The sequence below is a fragment of the Anser cygnoides genome, chromosome 18 (assembly GCF_040182565.1).
Source record: "Anser cygnoides isolate HZ-2024a breed goose chromosome 18, Taihu_goose_T2T_genome, whole genome shotgun sequence".
Taxonomy (NCBI): domain Eukaryota; kingdom Metazoa; phylum Chordata; class Aves; order Anseriformes; family Anatidae; genus Anser; species Anser cygnoides.
Window position 1 is genome coordinate 9,107,667 of NC_089890.1, and position 17,116 is coordinate 9,124,782.

General features: G+C 36.2%; 2 protein-coding genes across 12 annotated transcripts in view; one reads left to right on the top strand and one right to left on the bottom strand.

The window, feature by feature from the left end:
- The window catches only part of SPATA22 (spermatogenesis associated 22), a 69,538-nt gene that overhangs the window by 5,844 nt on the left and 46,578 nt on the right, over positions 1 to 17,116 (top strand). For 6 of the 11 annotated variants that reach the window (XM_048074266.2, XM_048074269.2, XM_048074267.2 and 3 more), the window contains one exon: positions 43 to 1,168. In XM_048074266.2, the coding sequence (XP_047930223.1) occupies positions 43 to 234 (192 nt within the window). In that variant the 3' untranslated portion in view covers positions 235 to 1,168. Of the gene's footprint in view, positions 1 to 42; positions 1,169 to 8,615; positions 8,715 to 15,574; positions 15,699 to 16,429; positions 16,550 to 17,116 lie in introns of those variants that run through there. The other 5 variants (XR_010825779.1, XR_010825780.1, XR_010825781.1 and 2 more) reach the window with 3 other exon arrangements.
- The window catches only part of LHFPL7 (LHFPL tetraspan subfamily member 7), a 64,047-nt gene continuing 48,832 nt past the window's right edge, over positions 1,902 to 17,116 (bottom strand). The window contains exon 3 of the mRNA XM_048074271.2: positions 1,902 to 5,201. Within this exon, the coding sequence (XP_047930228.2) occupies positions 4,975 to 5,201 (227 nt within the window). The 3' untranslated portion in view covers positions 1,902 to 4,974. The remainder of the gene's footprint in view (positions 5,202 to 17,116) is intronic.

The following is a 17,116-nucleotide window of genomic DNA, read 5'->3' on the forward strand; positions in this document are numbered from 1 at the left end:
GAAAGGTGATATAATTTTTTGTTTATTATGCTTTTGATGAAGGACCGCGAGCTCCCAAGACTAATTAGAGGTCGAGTGCACAGATGTATGGGAAACTATGACACAAAAAGGAATATTTTCAAGTGCGTCTCTGTAAGACCAGCAACTATTCCAGAACAAAACACTTTCCAAGAATTTGTTAAAATTGCAGATGTTGAGATGACAGCATATGTAAAAACAATGAATGAAATTTAAAACAGTCAGAATGGCTGTCTGAAACCCATTTTCATTCCTCACTACCAAAAAGGCTGGACATCATAAAGCATTTCGCCAAACTAATACTGAAAATGTGATTAAACAATTGCAAATATTACTATGCTATGTTATCCAACAAATGTTAATGACAATGTTTTGTTTCCACTATTACTTTTCATAGTTCATATTTTCTAATTATCTGTGCAGGTTTAGTTATGTAGCTGATTAGATTTTACTGGAAAAATTTTGAATTAAAATGTTGAAGTTACTTATATGTACATAATTTATTTATGTGAACTGTTCCTGCTTAACTCGGATGAGTCAAGTTCTATTTTTTTGGAAAGAAATGGACTGTTTAATCAGTTTCATAAAAAAAAAAAACACCTCACCATCCATGGATCTTTTTCACTGTGAAAATCACAAGGGATACCCCATTCATAGCTCTTTTGTCTATTATTCCTAGTGGATTCGGATCATTAAAAGCAGAACAGGTTGATTAGTGACCAGTCAGTGAAGAAAACACTGAATAGTAGAACTATCTTTGAGGCATGAGAAGGAGAAATGAGGCAGAATCACAGGTGGCTAAAGGGAATGGAAAATTATATCTCCTTCTCAGAGATGGCCTAAGTGTGCAGGAATTCTCAAATACGTATTGAAAATTTGGGCATCAAGCCCCTACTTCTCTGAGACAACTCTGTCTTCCCAAGTAAATCATTTACAGACAACTGTTTTCCACTGTTGGTAGTTTCTTTTAAATTTGTTTGTTGAATAGAAACAATCAATCTAGACCTTTACCAACAATTTGATGAGAGTGAAATTTTATTTCTAAATTTTATAATACCTGGCCATTTGCAAATGCAGGTAATTGAAACAAAACCACAAACCTGACTCTCTCAGTAGTTCAAGTTCAATCATCTTAAAAAATGATATTATCAAAACTAATTCAGATTACTATTGCTTTTTATCTTCAATTTTTAGAATTTCCTTCAATACCTATTTTCAAAATGTTGACTGTATACTTCTTTTAAGTATTTGTTTGGTCAAAGTTTAGTAGCTATCAAACATCAACAAAGTTCTCTTTGGCTCTGTGTAATTGCATTAAAATTACTCTTTGGCAGAAAGTAAGAAGATAGTATATTCCACTTCAATTCCAACTAATGGGTTCCCTTTCCTTTGCTGAATAACAAAAATATTTGTAGAATATCTTTTAGGAATGAACAAAATAGACACGAAGAAAAATTTCACAGGATACAGCTACATATTTTAGGTATTCATATGGTTCCCATTGTTATGTTATCAGATTATATTTTTCTTTAAAAACTATGAATCATTATAACACCTGTATAAAATAGCAACATACCTTGAAGCTGTAGGGACATTGTTCAAGGGCACATAGGAAGTTGGAGAGAAATAATTACTTAAACACAGAACTTCCTTTCCTTTGCCATAGGAACATCATCTGAGGGATTGACCGTGTACATGTTTATGTGTCTTTGACTTCAAACATTGACTTTCATAGATTATCCCTGCTGTTTCTATTTCTTTTTCTCCCTGCTTCAGTAGCTTTGTACCAAATCTGTTGGGAATTGTTTTTTTGTGTGTGTTTTGTTTGTGTGTTTGTTGTTTGTTTTATTTTATTATTTTTTTTAAAAAAGATATCAAAATACTGAACAGTGTGATTTTTTTATTATTATTATACAGTGTTGGCAATTGGAAATTTCACATTTAAAATAATTGAAATATTGTATCCAACAAGTCAAATACAGAAAACAGTTAATATTCTAAAAAGGAGCCAGCTAATCAACGCAGAAACACATTAATGGAAAATACAGCTTTTAGTTACACTTAAAAAAATTATATATATTTAGAATAAAACTTGAACCTGATCCCAGAATTTTTTTGACTTTTAACAAGAAAACACTTTACACAGTTTAACTCGCAGTCTTTATTTAAAAAAGTGATCTGTCAGTGTTAGCACATGTATTGTTAGCAACACCCTCTAAATCTGTCAGTTGAGAAGCTAAAGTCACTAGCTTAGTTTCTTAACTGTAGTAAGAATCATTTGCATTATTATCTCTACGTTCTGTGCTAAGCTGGTTCTGAGCATGGATGTTTAAAGGAAAGTTTTTGTCTATCCAGTTGTAAGGGTGATATACATATATTGATTTCCTTTATATATTATAAAATATTAAAGAAAGTTCCAAATGGAAGCATTAGTTTAACTCATAAATGGTGAAGAATATTGCAGGAAGTAGAATTTGACAATACTCACAACAGAAGAGTTTGAGTTTTAAGAAGTAAAGGATTTGTTACAGCGGTGTTGTAAATTGTAGGACTCCATTATAACAGTAAGTCAAAGTTAAAAAGGAAGCTTTAACTATTGGACCAGACCTGCAAGTGTGTGTAATCAACATCACACAAACGTAGTCCTAATGATTTCAGTTGATTGATTGATGCTTCCAGTTCTGCATATGTAAAAGTTATGTTAATAAGCAATGATAGGAATAGATCATTTGTGTCTACTAAGTATGTTATGGATGTTAATAAAAATCTAAATTAATTTTACTTCCAGTATTTAGATCTTTGCAAGAAAAAAATATTTCTATTTTACACTAACAAATCACTTTTCTAGTGAAACATTAAGTGACAGTCGTAAACATTACACAAAACAGAAAAAACCCTACGTAATACAGTTTATACACATTACTCAACATTTTTCAGTTGTTGATTTTTTTTATCCGTATTGATCCTGTCTTGTATAATGGTACTAGTGTAAAGGCACAGGTTGGTTAGGAAAGAAAAGCCTGCCTCTCTGTCTCTCTCTACTTTGTGGTGGTGATCTTCTTACCTGTCGTTTGTTATTCCTCACTTTTCTGACTTTTATATGAAAATTATCAATTTCAGGTATTCTTTTAAAACAAAAGTTTAAGACATTACTGAAAAGCACATTAATATACAGAAATGATGGAAATCTCTTCTGCTTATTTTAGAGACATTCCTTCAACCTACTTTATTAAATATTTGGAAGATACAATTCCTCAGTGAGAGCAAAACCACATAGTGCTCTCTTTCTCTCTCGTTTTCAATGTACTTAATTCTACTTTGAAATCTGTATTCAAAGATTAGTAATGCAACTTACTAAGTTTATGTGCAGAATTTGCCGTTAGAGTGCGTGACAACGGACCATTATCTTGAAAAATAACTCAATGTTCCATTGAAGTTTATAAGCGTGAGGAATGTAAACTAGACTATAGAAGTCTTTGACGTATTAAAATAACACAGTGATTGTTCTATCTGTTTGCATTTTCTTATACATCCTCAACGTGTCTCTCTGTCTGTCCCTTCATGTACACTTTCCATTAAAAAAAAAACACAAACAAAAAAACTACAAGCAAACTAAATTCAGGAATTAGTTGGGCTCACTTAAGTGAAAAATAATAAATTTGATCACTTGTTTTTTGCCAAAATACAAAACAGAGAAGTACAGCTCTGAATTAAATATAATCTATCTTTTTGTTAATAAATAATAAAAAATAAAATATGAGAATAGAATTAAAATTCAAATTTTATTTTAAATGAAAAACGTAACAGTGGGGTGAGATTAGAACCCAATGTTTTGCTTAAGCAAATCAAGTGCACTTATTTCAGTCCTTGATAGTAATGAATCCAATGCTACTGAGGAAACTAGACAGATTTCACATATAAGTCCATGAAATATGTCCATGTGCTAGTTCTGACACAGAATCAGATTCTTCTTGTTTGTTGTGTTCAGTAGCATTTTTTGGTGTTTTTTACAATAGTGGGATCTTAATATGAATGGAAATATTAGAATCTAGTTAATTCTGGCTTATATTGTCACTACATACAAGGGCCATAGGGCACACACATTTTGTAAACACAGGTTTTTCTTTACAGCCTTAAAAACAAACAACAACAAAAAACTTACTGTTGTCATAGTTCAAGTCATTTTGTAAAATTCCACATAAAGTTACAATCCTAAGAAATATGGATTTTTTTTCTTTTTTCTGTTGGTAACCTGTTATATCATCATGGAGCCCTTAGAAGTAGTTAGATCACTTTCTCTCTCTGTCTCTCTGAAAAAAGTCATCTAAAATTTATCTTTATAAAGATGACTGTAAATCTTGAAGATTAGATTGGTATTAAAAAGTGTGCTGACAATTTACAGTATGGAAGTATTACTAATACATATAGACTAAAAAGAAACTTTTTCTTGTATACAATTCTTTTTAGTTATCAAGCTTAATTTTAGGCCATGGCTACTAGTAGTCTTTTTTCACTAATCAAAATAATTATAACAAAATATCATTATTGGTTTTAAAACTATTGGGTTCATAAAAGTTTCGACATTTAATAATATATAAAAAGTGAATTGAAGCTTTTAAAAGACTTACACATTTGAGACACAAATGAAACTGGGAGGTAGACAGATGTTTTGAGGATAAACAGATTTTTTTTTTGTCTAAGGCATTATGCCACTGTATGTTTAGAGCAGTAAAAAGGCTGCTGATTAATCTTAGTTCAATTCTAGAGTGTTCGCTACTTATACGTACGGAAGACTATCAATGCACTTTTGGTCTTTGTGAATCTGACCTTCTCTCCCATCTCCTTTTTTTTTTTTTCCCCCTTCTTTTTAGCAATACAGCTAAATGGAAGTGCTATAATAATTTCTGCCTATTGCCTGTAGACAGGAATGTTCTGTTCTTATACAGTAATAAAATACTATAAAATAGTAGGTATTGGAGTTGGAGATATGTGCTCTTTTGGTGCATATTTTGCAAAGAATGGTAAAAAGACAGACAGCATGACCCCAACAATTGCCAGCATATACCCCCATCCAATCTGGCAGTCTCCTGCATAGTAGATGTCTGAATTCTCACAGAATCTCTTGACAGTAGCAGAGTTGAAACCAAAAGGGTAAACCAAAAGCCCAGAAGCCATTATGAACACTAGAGAAGAGGAGAAAAACACAGTTATTATTGAACATTTAATTCCTTTGAAAAAAAATCCTTGTTTTAGAAAGGCAAATGTTATATTAAAATCAATGGGAGAAGTTATAGCTTAAAAAAGAACCTTTCAATTGTCGTATTGTTTTCCTTTTCATAATTCCCTCTGATGGACAGCAGTGTCATAACATGGCAGCAAGGTGGCATTGGGATATTTGTTTCATGAGAACTTTTCATTTTCAACCTAGGGTTGTAACCTAAAAAATTAAGACCTAAATTTCCCATATTATCTAGTTTTGACAGCTTGGATTTAAAACCATAGAATGAAGATAACAAGACGTGCTGTAGAATCTGGAGTTTCAGTGTAAATGCACAAATTTAAAGTAAGAGGAAACCAGTGAGTTTTTTACTCCCTTAAGCCAAATACACTAGCAGATTAATTCAGCGTATAATGAGGAAATGTATCTAAAATACAAGCAAAGCTTAGGCTACCTCTTGATGTTTGAAAGCCAGACTTGCCACTTGCAATTACAGTGTGTATTATCTGTTAGCTTTTAATAGAACTTCACAGATTTTAGTCTTTAATGAATACATTTTTTATTTAAATAACATGATTTATGCAATTAATTAGAACTACTTTTCCAGCTTTGAAAATAATCTGTCAAGGTGTAAATCATGGCTCTGATAGAGATTACTAGGTACAATGCTCAGGACCTGGTTTTGTTTGGAAGTCAAGAGGGCCTGACCGAGGCTGATATGAAGGCTTTTGCCATCCCAGCCATTGTATATACTTCTTGTTTAAAAGAACACTGAGAAATTATTATTTTAATTTTCTTTGTTTGTTTTGTGCTAATGAATTACTGCTGTATTTAAAATCTGTAGTGTATTTTAAAAGGCTTTATTTTATGCTTTTTAGAAGGATAATTATGAGGCAGACCCTATTCCGAACTCCTGTTCTTCCAGAATAGCATTTTGTTCAAATTCAAGGTGTATTATTAGTAATTCAAGAATAGTGGTAATCAGAATTAACTGTTACGTTTGAGCTAATACATAATTCATAACCAGCAAACATTTAATGAAACATTAAGATGATAAAACAAACACTACATACTATTCTCTGAATTTGTAATTGCCTTTAAAGTAGGGCATGTGCATATTACTCCAATTATAATATTGGAGAGGCTAAATCTTAGATGTATCCACTAAAAACAACAATCAGTCATTAATCTTTTTTAATTAAAAAAACTTTAAGTTTGTAGGCTACTTGAACTCAAAAGGTTTAACATGCTCAGCTTGTAAAGTCCCTTAATAATTTGAATAAAATATTTTCTTCTAGTCTAAGTGGAACCACTGAGTTAATCCTTGTAAAAAACAATAAGACCAAGAAAATAGAAATTAAAAGGAGAGAAACTGGAACAGAGGCAAACTTGCAAGTCTGTTTCCCTCTAGGGTAACTCTTGTAAGGGTACAAGGCGAAACTGCCTGCCACTAAGTGGAGTTCTCTGAGAGCAGGTGCCTTTCCTTTGCTCCCACACCCACTCTCATTCCCTTTAAGCCTTTGTGAATGGTAAGGTTACAGTGATTCACAAGGAAAGAGCACAGTGGCTTTCCCCTCCTTCCAGGCTTAAGGTGTATGAAGGTGACGATGCTACATGCAAGGTCCTTCCCAGCCCAGCCAACATCTTCAGCACATGCCTTGCATTCCATGACATTTAACCAGAGGGAGCCCAGGATGCTGAGCACTGTACAATTCTTAGCAGCTGTGCTTGTGTGCTCAGGCTCTACTGTTAAACAAACATACAGAAACAGAAGCTAAATACAAAGAAATTAGTTGTATTATGCAGAGCTACCTTAACTGCACACATTAGACCACTTAAAACAGTACAAAAAATGAATACAAAATGAAGCTAAACTAGACATATACACAATCCTCTTATCTAGCAAAGGTCACTGAGCTTTCCCAAAAGAAGAAAAAGAGCTAAGGGCCAGCACGCTTCCTTTGTTCAGTAAAAAGTTGTGGCACACTTGCATGCCCAAGAAAATTCCACCATCTCTGTAGAAAGGAACATAGAAAGCAACCTTGGAGAACAAACAGAGAAGGACTTTTCCTAATGTTATTGTAAAGTTTGAATGTTAAATGTCTAAGCTGAGCCATATGCTAAACTGGTATCAACCCATAGACCTATTTAGGCTGTAGCATTTGCTTGTGGGCTCATACGGGAAGTGGAACAACATGCTATTGAAGAGACTGTGATGTAAAGTGGATTTGCAGCATAGCTCCACTCAGAACCCACACTGCACGACTGCATGAAGAATCTTGAAACAGCCATATGGTGGAAAAACTTCTGTAAAATGCTAGGGCCGTTTGCAAAGGAAAGCAAATGAGTTTTAAGAAAAACAGCAACTGCTCTAAGCAAGAATCAGGTCTAAAAGCAAAATTTCAGTTCATTCACCTTTTCAAAGCCAAAATAATCCACACATCTCATTCAGCCGAACAAGTCATTATGCACAATTGGAAGTAATCTTTTTATCATAAAATCCCTTTAAGCTTTGCTGTTAGAATTTGCTGATTTTCTGCTAGAATCTCAGCCCTCCTGCTCTACTTCATAAATCTGTCCATGTATGTTTTCTTTTTTGTTGGGTAACCCAGCTACAGAATTATTTTGAAGGTTGTGCTTTACAGTGACACTAATGTCTTGATTGCTACTTGGTGCTGATGTTTTTGTTTTTATAGTTTGATTTAATATAAAAAGCTTTTTTTTTTTTTTTAGGATAGAAATAATCTGTGACAGTCGAATGTAACGTGTTCACATATCAAATGGGCTAAAAAGTTACTCATGGTTTCATATCCTCAGGCATGTCACAGAATGGCCTCATTATTCTCATTTAGGTGCCCTCTTTCTTACAAAGGCTCAAAATATTGAATAGCCTGTTATTATCAGCAGAAGCCAAGCTTTCAGACATGGTGCTAATGACTGCTTAATGGTGCTGTCTATCAGCAGTGCAGTTAGCTGGGAGAACACACAAAGAAACAGTGGGACTCCATTTAGGCACCTCATATAGCACTTATGCCTCTGCACAGTTTTCCAACAACAAACATCTCTTTGAAAGGTGTCAGACTACAGCAGTGAGTGTGTATTACCATTACACGCAGTGTAATCCCACTGCCATAGCAGATCATGAGAAGGCAAGACAACATATTTGGGCTTCTTCTATAATATGAAGCATATGGAGTGTAGAGCAGACTTGCTGGTAAAATGGATGGTTGAATTTCATTTTTTCACATGGCTTGACTGATCATTTGGTTCCTCAAACTGTTTTTTGATACTTATCTGCCATAAACTACCGTGTCTTGTTAGAAACATGCTTTTTTTGTTGTTATTTTAGTATCTAACACATGGTATTTGTTATTGCTAGGACATTATCACCTGAGTTCTCACAGGCCACCACCAAATGTCACAGCCACTGCTGAATGCAAGTCAGTTTATAGTCAAGTCCACGTGCACTGATTCAACTGTAAGTCACTTTTAATTTCTGCTTTCTAACCTTCCGCCCTGACAAAAAGTTACAGAGAGTTACTCTCTTCCTCTCTTGTCCTCTGTACTTCACTGGTGTCCTGCAGCCAGATGGCAACTGACAGTTTCTCCTCTGAAGGGTTTGCTAGACAAGGCAGTACCCCTGGGCTGTGCTCTTGTTCCCTGTTGCAGACCCAAGGCTTTAAAAATGTTTTCCTCTTAAAAAAAAAAAAAAAGCTACCTGAGTTTGTTAATTTCTAAATAAAATAACTTTATTATCAGGAACAGGTCATCATTAGAGTCCTTGTTATGGAAAACAGAGCATTCTATACAAAAAGTTGTAAATTATAATTGGAAATAATACTGAATTATTATCACTGCTACTCAGGGAAAAGCAGAATTTTCTGCTATTTTAAAATACAATAAATTTTAATTTTTTGTCATTGCACAGATTCAATCATTTTATTAATCTTCTGAAGTACTATTTAAGTATTTAAATCAATCACAATGTGTTTTCCTGTTAATTTTAAACCAGACAAACCAAAGTAATGCAGTTCTCTAGAGTATGTGCAGAGGGCACTAATGTACAACTGTCTTAAATACCATGCACAAAAAATGGCTATTTCCATTTCCACTTCTTTCCCCAAGACTGCTGGAGTTTTCATGATATGAAACAATTTAACAGCTTTCTGTATCATGAGGCAGGAGTGTGAAAACTTGGAAGATTATGTGTATCCTTCCATACGAATGTTTAAACTCTGAAAAGAATTGGAGATGGAAATCCAGACATGGTCCACAGATATAAGGGTCAAAAAGAACCATATAGGGGGTATTGTTTTATTTTATTGTATTTGTTAATGTGTTTAAATGATGTGTAACAATGATTACTAGTAGTAAAATACGCTGTGTGCCTGAATTATCTTCCTGGAATTACCTGCTGTAAGAAGATTATTTGGTCTTAGAAGTTTAACTTGCTTACTTTAGGAGTAAATTATATTCCTGATACTTGTGACTATGATGGTTTAATTGCAAGAGTGTAGGACTTCTCATCAATTGTGAGAGTTAGGGCTGAATTGTATGCCAGTAAGAGTATTCTTCCAAACGTGTTACAGATTACTTTACCATTTTATCTATTCTTGGAACATTTTTATTGACAAAACTTAATCTACCAAAGCAGCTGTACTTTCTCACTCATCTCATCAAGGAGTTTCCTCTTACTTATAATCCATTTTCTCTCTCCTTAAAGCTGGCAATTCTTAGGCACACTCAGTTGACTTTGAGTAACATTTCCTCAGGTTTATACGGTGTTCTCTAATAATTTTATTAGCTCCTCTTAAGCTTTTTCTTTATGTTTATTTGATTGTACTAATATAATTTTAAATAAGAAGGTAGTTGCTGATCCAAAGCCACAGACACCCTAACACAAAGCCAGAAATACAGCTAATATCTGAGCTGCACTGAGAAAAACCTTGAACCAGTAAATCAGCCAGAAATCTTCAAAGGCATCATCTCTTTTCCTACTGCACTGGCTAAGCTACTCTTAGTAATTTCCAGCACTCTTCCCTAGCAAGTATTTTTATAGCATGCCTGAAGGATCACTACATTTAGGATATTTTGTACGTACATGGTGCAAGTTCCCCTGTACAAAAATGAAATATATTTAAGTCTTTTCTAACAACTGGAAGCCTTAAGACAATGCTAAATAAAATCCAAGGTCACAATTGTTGTTCTCCATGGTAATAGCTGCACATGAGTGTACAAGCAGAAACAAGAGGCATTTTGGGGCTATCCACAGATTAGCAATTTTCTTTGGCTACTTCAGAAGAGGAGGAATTACCTAGACTAAATTTGGTGAAAGCTGAAATACATCTAAGATCAGCAGGCCTCATTTTAAATGTCAATTAAGTATAAATAAAATGGTTGGAAAAGTGATTTATTAAAGATAAAACTAAAGCAGACAAAATCTTGCTGTTATGGAAACAAAACATTTGAGGGGTGAGGCAAACAGGGACCACCATTAAATGCCATTCTCCTCTGCAGAACTAGCAGGTGCAAGTCAGGTACCCGTAATTCAAACTCTTGAAAACAGCCCTAGCAATTGTTTTCTCCAAAGAAAGCCAAGTGGAGAGAAGGGAAAAGCGATAATAATATCCATATACTTGGTATCAAAATGAAGCTGTCTTCCTCTGAACAAAGACCTGGAACTAGTTATAATGATACAGTCACTTCTAACATATTACAGTTTAGCTCTTCTCCTTTTTAAAGAATTATTCCATTGGCTTCATTTCAGTCAAACATGTTGTGATTTGAAGAACATGTATCAGTCCTGGACTGCTGCCAAATAAGTAGATTATACCAGTTCTTTTTCTAGCTTTTCTAAATGGTGCAACTCACAAGTTAGCACTTCTCAGCTATAAAATAAATGTGGTTATAAAGAAAGCTACGTAGCATGTCTAAATCCTTTCTTAGCTAACAAAGGATATGTACTGGTTTGTACAATGTTTCAGTCTGTGTATAAATAAATGCTAAGTATATTACTACAGCTCACAGGCTGAGGTACTGCATCAGATATAGTAGCTTATATTTTTATATATGTATATATATGCAAAACTACTGAGAAATATATATATATATGTAAAAAGCTGGACAATATTACTATAGCATTTCAGTTTATCTGTATTTAGCTGAGGTGTAACAGGAAGAGGTTATTTTAAATAAAACTAACACTGAAATAAGAGTGCCCACACACCTTTTTTGCAGAAATCTTTTTAGTACCACTTAAATACCCCACTCAAGTTCTGTTGGCATAGCTTCCTCATGCAGACAGGCCCTTAGTGCACAAACAGCCTGTTACAGAAATGTGTAGCTAAATCTACCCCACATTTTAACTGAAGGAAGTGGAATCTAACTATCCAGACTTTGGAAAAGAAATTCTCTGAAGACAGCATAGAGGTAATTGGCCTTGGTAATTGCTGCATTAGCTATAAGTTTATTAAGGGCCACAAAAGAAAATGCCATCCCAGTGACCTTTGAGGTTGCGTTTCACAGCATGTTTTCTACATGAGAACAAATGATGAAACTTCAGTATTTCTGCCAAGTGAGTGGTAGCTATGGTGAAGATTTATTGTTGTAATCTGGTAATCTATGGGCCTAATCATGCAGTTATAGAGTTGCGTGCCATTTACTCAAAAAGGCTGAAATGATCTAGCACTGTGTGGACTATGGTGAAGGAGTGCATTTTGTCATCAGCAAGGTTAGAAGATATACAGCCTATTTAGCAGACTGTAAAAGGGAGAGACAAGAGCTAGTTGTTCTCAGAATAGCAGATTGTTACACAGAATTTTACAAGGCTCAGAGAGTTAAGAAATGGGGACTGTCAGAGGCACTCTAATTTGGAAGCCATTACAATTTTCCTATTTTTTTAATTGCTTCAATAAATATTTATATTTTCTATTTAATTTATTGGAAATCGTGTAAGTCATGCTCACTTCATCTCTTTCAGAACATCAAACACAGAAGCAGAGTAATAATATAATATTGACACGTTTAAGTGTTGGATCCTTTAGATGAGAGCAGCATGCTCAGGATGTATTGTGCCTGCAATGTGCCTGCATTCCCTTCTCTATGTTAAATTTTATTCAACAATTAAGAAGTGCTAATAAAAAATGCATATTTCAGTTGCTCTATTTTAGGTAAACATAATATGGTACATATTTTCTAAGCAATGCACATTGGTTAGCTGCTCAGCTCCATTTCTACTGATAGAAATAAAGGTGGCAAATGCTTTGCTTCTGTTAATTAACCTATCCATGCCAGAACTAGCATGCTGTCCAGCACAGGCAGGCAATGAAATTGATAACTGAAAATTTAATCAATACTTCTTGTGATCTTTTGGCTAAGAACAAATGCAGCTTCAACTCACCATCCAATGCATTCCCTAGCAAGAAATAGTATCAGCCTGGGTCCATGTGCAGCTGGAAGCAGTGAGGGAGCGGACACGTCTCCTTGTAGCATATTGTCTCTCCCAAGGAGCCAGCTTGCCTGGGAAGGGGAGATTCTGCACAGCCTACATGCAGCAGGTCTTGGCTCCTTCTCTGACTGTCAATTCCAAGTTCTTAAATAGCTATTTAGAGGAGGGGATGAAGTCCAAAAGATGGGCAGTGATGTGTAGATCACCTGAAATGTCATGATTCGACATGACACATTTGCTCCCTTCTCTTCCCAACCTGCTCAGACCTCACAGGTCTGTTTTAAATCAATTTTTTCACCTCTCCCAAGACTCACAATTTAAGCAGAGCAGACGTTCATGAAAATAGATTTATAATGAAGCTGGTAGCCATTAAATGCTAGCCTTACATCAGAGGTGACCTTATTGTAAAGGCATCGTACAGTGAATTTATTTTGACTTTGCACATTCTATATCTTGTCACCCACATCACTGAGATGCACGATGTGGCAGCTGAGTCAGTGGTAGCAGGAGGCCTGATGCCTGAGAGTAATGCCCACGTCTCACTTCGTTACAGTTGCACTTTACATCCCAACAGTCTTCAAGCCTCAGGGATATTGCATTCATTACCTCTTTCAGAGACATGTATTTTACATAAATGAATGGTGATCAGAATCCCTGACAGAACAGCATTTTATATGGAATGCAACCAGGAAAAATACATGCTTAAAACAAAAAAGGCATATTAGATCCTTCTTCTAATTGATTTAAGCTACAAAGATCAGCTTCCATTTTCCCAGGACACAGGAATTGCCAGGAAGACACAAATTGCATGTTTTCGTATCTCGTAATAAAAACTCTTTGACAGGGGGTCGAAACTAGAGTTTTCTGTTTCTCAGACATCCTATGTGATGTGAATGTCATCACTCAGCAGAAGTACATGTACTGCCACCTGACCATAAAAAACAGTTCTGTAACAACCCTCATTTCACGCTACTGATTCCAGCACACCATAAATCAGCAGCACCACAAGTAACGCTGGAAATAATTGTCTTCTCCAGAGCTCCCCTCTTTTTACAGCCCAGGTGCCACAGCTGTAGCCATATGGTTGGCTACGTCCTACTGAAGTCATAGCTGCACCTCCAACAGTAAATACTACCTGTTTACTTCGAAGGTTTTTTTTTTTTGGAATGCTGCAAACTTGAAAAGTGCAGGTTGTATCAATGCAGTGGTTTTTCTAATCTTTAAAACTGTTATAAATAGAATCACCTGTGGCTTAACCCTAGATGTTCAGCAGATAGGAAATGGGAATGCAACTGCTCATTCACTGAGAGCAGCCTGGCAACTCTGCAGGTCATCCCAGGTCCGATCCTCAGAAAAGTCTGCCAGCGTGCTGCACTCTGACCTGTCCTTCTTCAGTCAATGCACACTCTTTCCACTGTCCAGCTTTTTCTGAGCAGAGGTTGCTTATACTGATTGCCAGCTGTGCAAATGAATTAATGCTAACCTTTTGGCTTCAGCCCTCCAGACTCTTTACCTCCCACTGCAGACACAATTTATGTAACTTTAGGTCATAGTAAAAGAAAAGAAGTATTTGAGTTCTGAGGCAGAGATACTTAGGTTAGAAAAATAATATAGAAAACCACCATAGTGATAGAAATGCCCAAAATGACTAGCTAAATAAAAGTGATTTGGGATATCTGACCATTTTTATCAGGTTGGCTCTGCTGCACAATTTTCCATCTTCAATTATACCAAAAGGACCCATGCTTCCTCCTTCATTAATGCATTTGAAGGATTTAATGAGTTACTTCATCAGGTTAATAAATTCCTTCAATAACTTTATTACACTTTGATGCAATTATTCAAGTGGTTCAGCTAACAAATGATCATCATTTATACTTCTTGACAGTATAACTTAGTTAATATATTTGGACCATGAAATACAAAATCTATAAATAAACTATGAGGACGATTGAATCCCCCTCTTTGTGGGGGAGGTTTTTTTAATATCTCCAGTTAAGCTAGCACTGAAAATCCTCTGTCTCTTGTGCAAGTAACTTCAGACAAATGCTGAGAACTGCAGGAGGCTGGTGCCTCCTAGCAGTATTCTGCATCCCGCTGAGTGCTTAGGAAGAAGGTGAGCTGCCGCAGGACTCTATAGGCAGATCTCTTAAAAATGCATTAGAAGGGACATAGCCTGTATTATTATTTTTTTAAACACTTTATCAGGTTTAAAATCCAGCTTCATAAAGGCTGTTCCATTTCTTAAGGTTAACATATTTAGCTAATTTTGACAAGGTGCAGTGACACCATCAGAAAATAACATTATATCCTAGAAATTATTTTAAAACTAAATTGAATTGGTTGCCATGCCATTTTTTTTTCCTTGTGGCATCATAGTAAATGATGGCACCAATAGAATAACCTAAGGGGCAAGGATGTTTTCAGAATCTTGAACCTTTGATTGGCCAGTAGTATTACAGTTTCCTATTTCCAGAGTAATAATATTTATGATAGGTAGACTGCAAGAATGGAACCATACCATTTATTTACTTTACTTGATAGCCACCTCTGGCAAGAACAAATTTCCCATTAATCACCATCTTATCTCTGTAAGAAACAGTTACTCTCAAGGACATCTGTATTATTCCCTTTGTTTTATTAATGCAGAGAATAGCACTGCTATGGATCTTCTGACATTGAAATGTATTTATGTTCTATACCTCCTTTTTTAAGGGGAGCTGAAATGCTTAAGTAAAACAAGCATTGATCTTTCTTAATAAACAAACTTCTTAAGACCCCCCCCCGATCATAGAGAGGGACATGTTCACTGGAAATCTGAGTATATTTGTATGTAAAGAAACTGCAAATCACTCTCCTTCTCTGTTTTTTTTTGTCTGCTGAAACTTCAGATATGAATTCTGAGTTTCTCCTGGGAGTGCAGATGACCTTGTTAACATGTGAGTGCCAGAAATGCAGTGCCCTCCAGTCCAGCAAGTCAGGGAAGTGAAGCTAATTTCTAAGCTCAGTCTTTAGCTTGTAATAAAAAATTCTTATTTCTCTTCCCTTTCACTTGGTCTTTAGTTAGCATTTTTAAGTGATATATTATGTTGAGCTACAGACTGATTTGTTTTTCTAGTTTTTCAAAAATATTGCCTCATATATTTTCATCTTTAAAAAAGAAATCAATATAAGCCCATCAGGGAACAATATTGCACAGACAAATTCTCTTTCATGTGAGAAAAGCATTAGTGGAAATTCTTCTATGAGACAAGATTTGTGGAAGTTTCTCCCTGTCAGCAGGTTTGGTTCTGTTCATTTTCCTAAAACAAAAGATGATTGCAGATGAGCACAGGTCTCAGGTCAGCTGGGAAGGACCAAGCTCTTCCTCTAGCAGCTTCTGTGCAATCTGCGTTGAAATAATGGAGCCGCAGTTTCCCATTTCCTTTCATTTTGGTTCCAAGTGCCTTGCAGAGCTCAGAGTGGCAGGGCCACTCAAGCTCTGTGATTGCAGAGGAGACGCAGGCAGCATTTAATGGCTGCTTTCCTGTGCAGCCACCTCTCAGCTCAGTCTCAGCAAGCGATAACTGTTGGCAGCAGGATCTGCTGATTCTCACGTGTGTTAGACAGAGCAAAGTAAAAGGTCCTGCTGCCAGCCAGCCCTGGGACACCTTTCTCTCCATCTGTCTCAGCCCAGGACACAGAAAACAGCCTTGCATTGGCTGTTCTCGTCAGTGCCTACTGAAATGTGTCTGTCCGCCCTGCAGGCCTGAGTCTCCTTTCCATGGAAGGCAGACCCTGAAGATGGAGGAAAGGAAAGAAAGAAAAGAACTGCTGCATGCTTTCTAGAGCATGATGGCTCCCCTTCAGAAGTGATCATGTGCTTGGCAGGCAGGAGATGCACCCCATGGCCCAAAAGCAAGTATCTGTGTTTCAGTAGCATAAGCCTTGTGCTGTACCAGAATTAGGTAGTTTTGCTAGTGCAAGGGGGACCTGTTCACTTTCATTTGCTATTTAATTAGGTGTCCAATACCATACAATGGCAAGAGACGCTTCCTTTGATGGGATGAGCCACCTAATTGTCAGCTGAACATGCCGTCGCGCCTGCCTCCTGAATCTACGGGCTGCTTACACAGCAATTACTCTGGAGTCTGTCGAATGTGATTTAACCAGTAATTTGCCTGCAAAGTGAAAGCTGTTGTTTCCAATATAGTAAAGGTTTCTACCCTCTGCCCTGCCCCTGTGTCACAGCTGGGCCCAAGCTATGCTAGTCCTGCCAAAGATGCTGCCAATCACAGCTGTCCCCTGCGGGATTTCAGGTGTGGGTAGGCTTGGCTGAGCCAGGAGAGCAGTGGGAGCCTGGCAAAGCCTTTGGTGAGTCTGTGCTGGAGTTTGGCAGGTTGCTGTGTGTCTGTGGGGGGTGTAAGGATGCTGTTGGGAGGAACGCCTGCGAT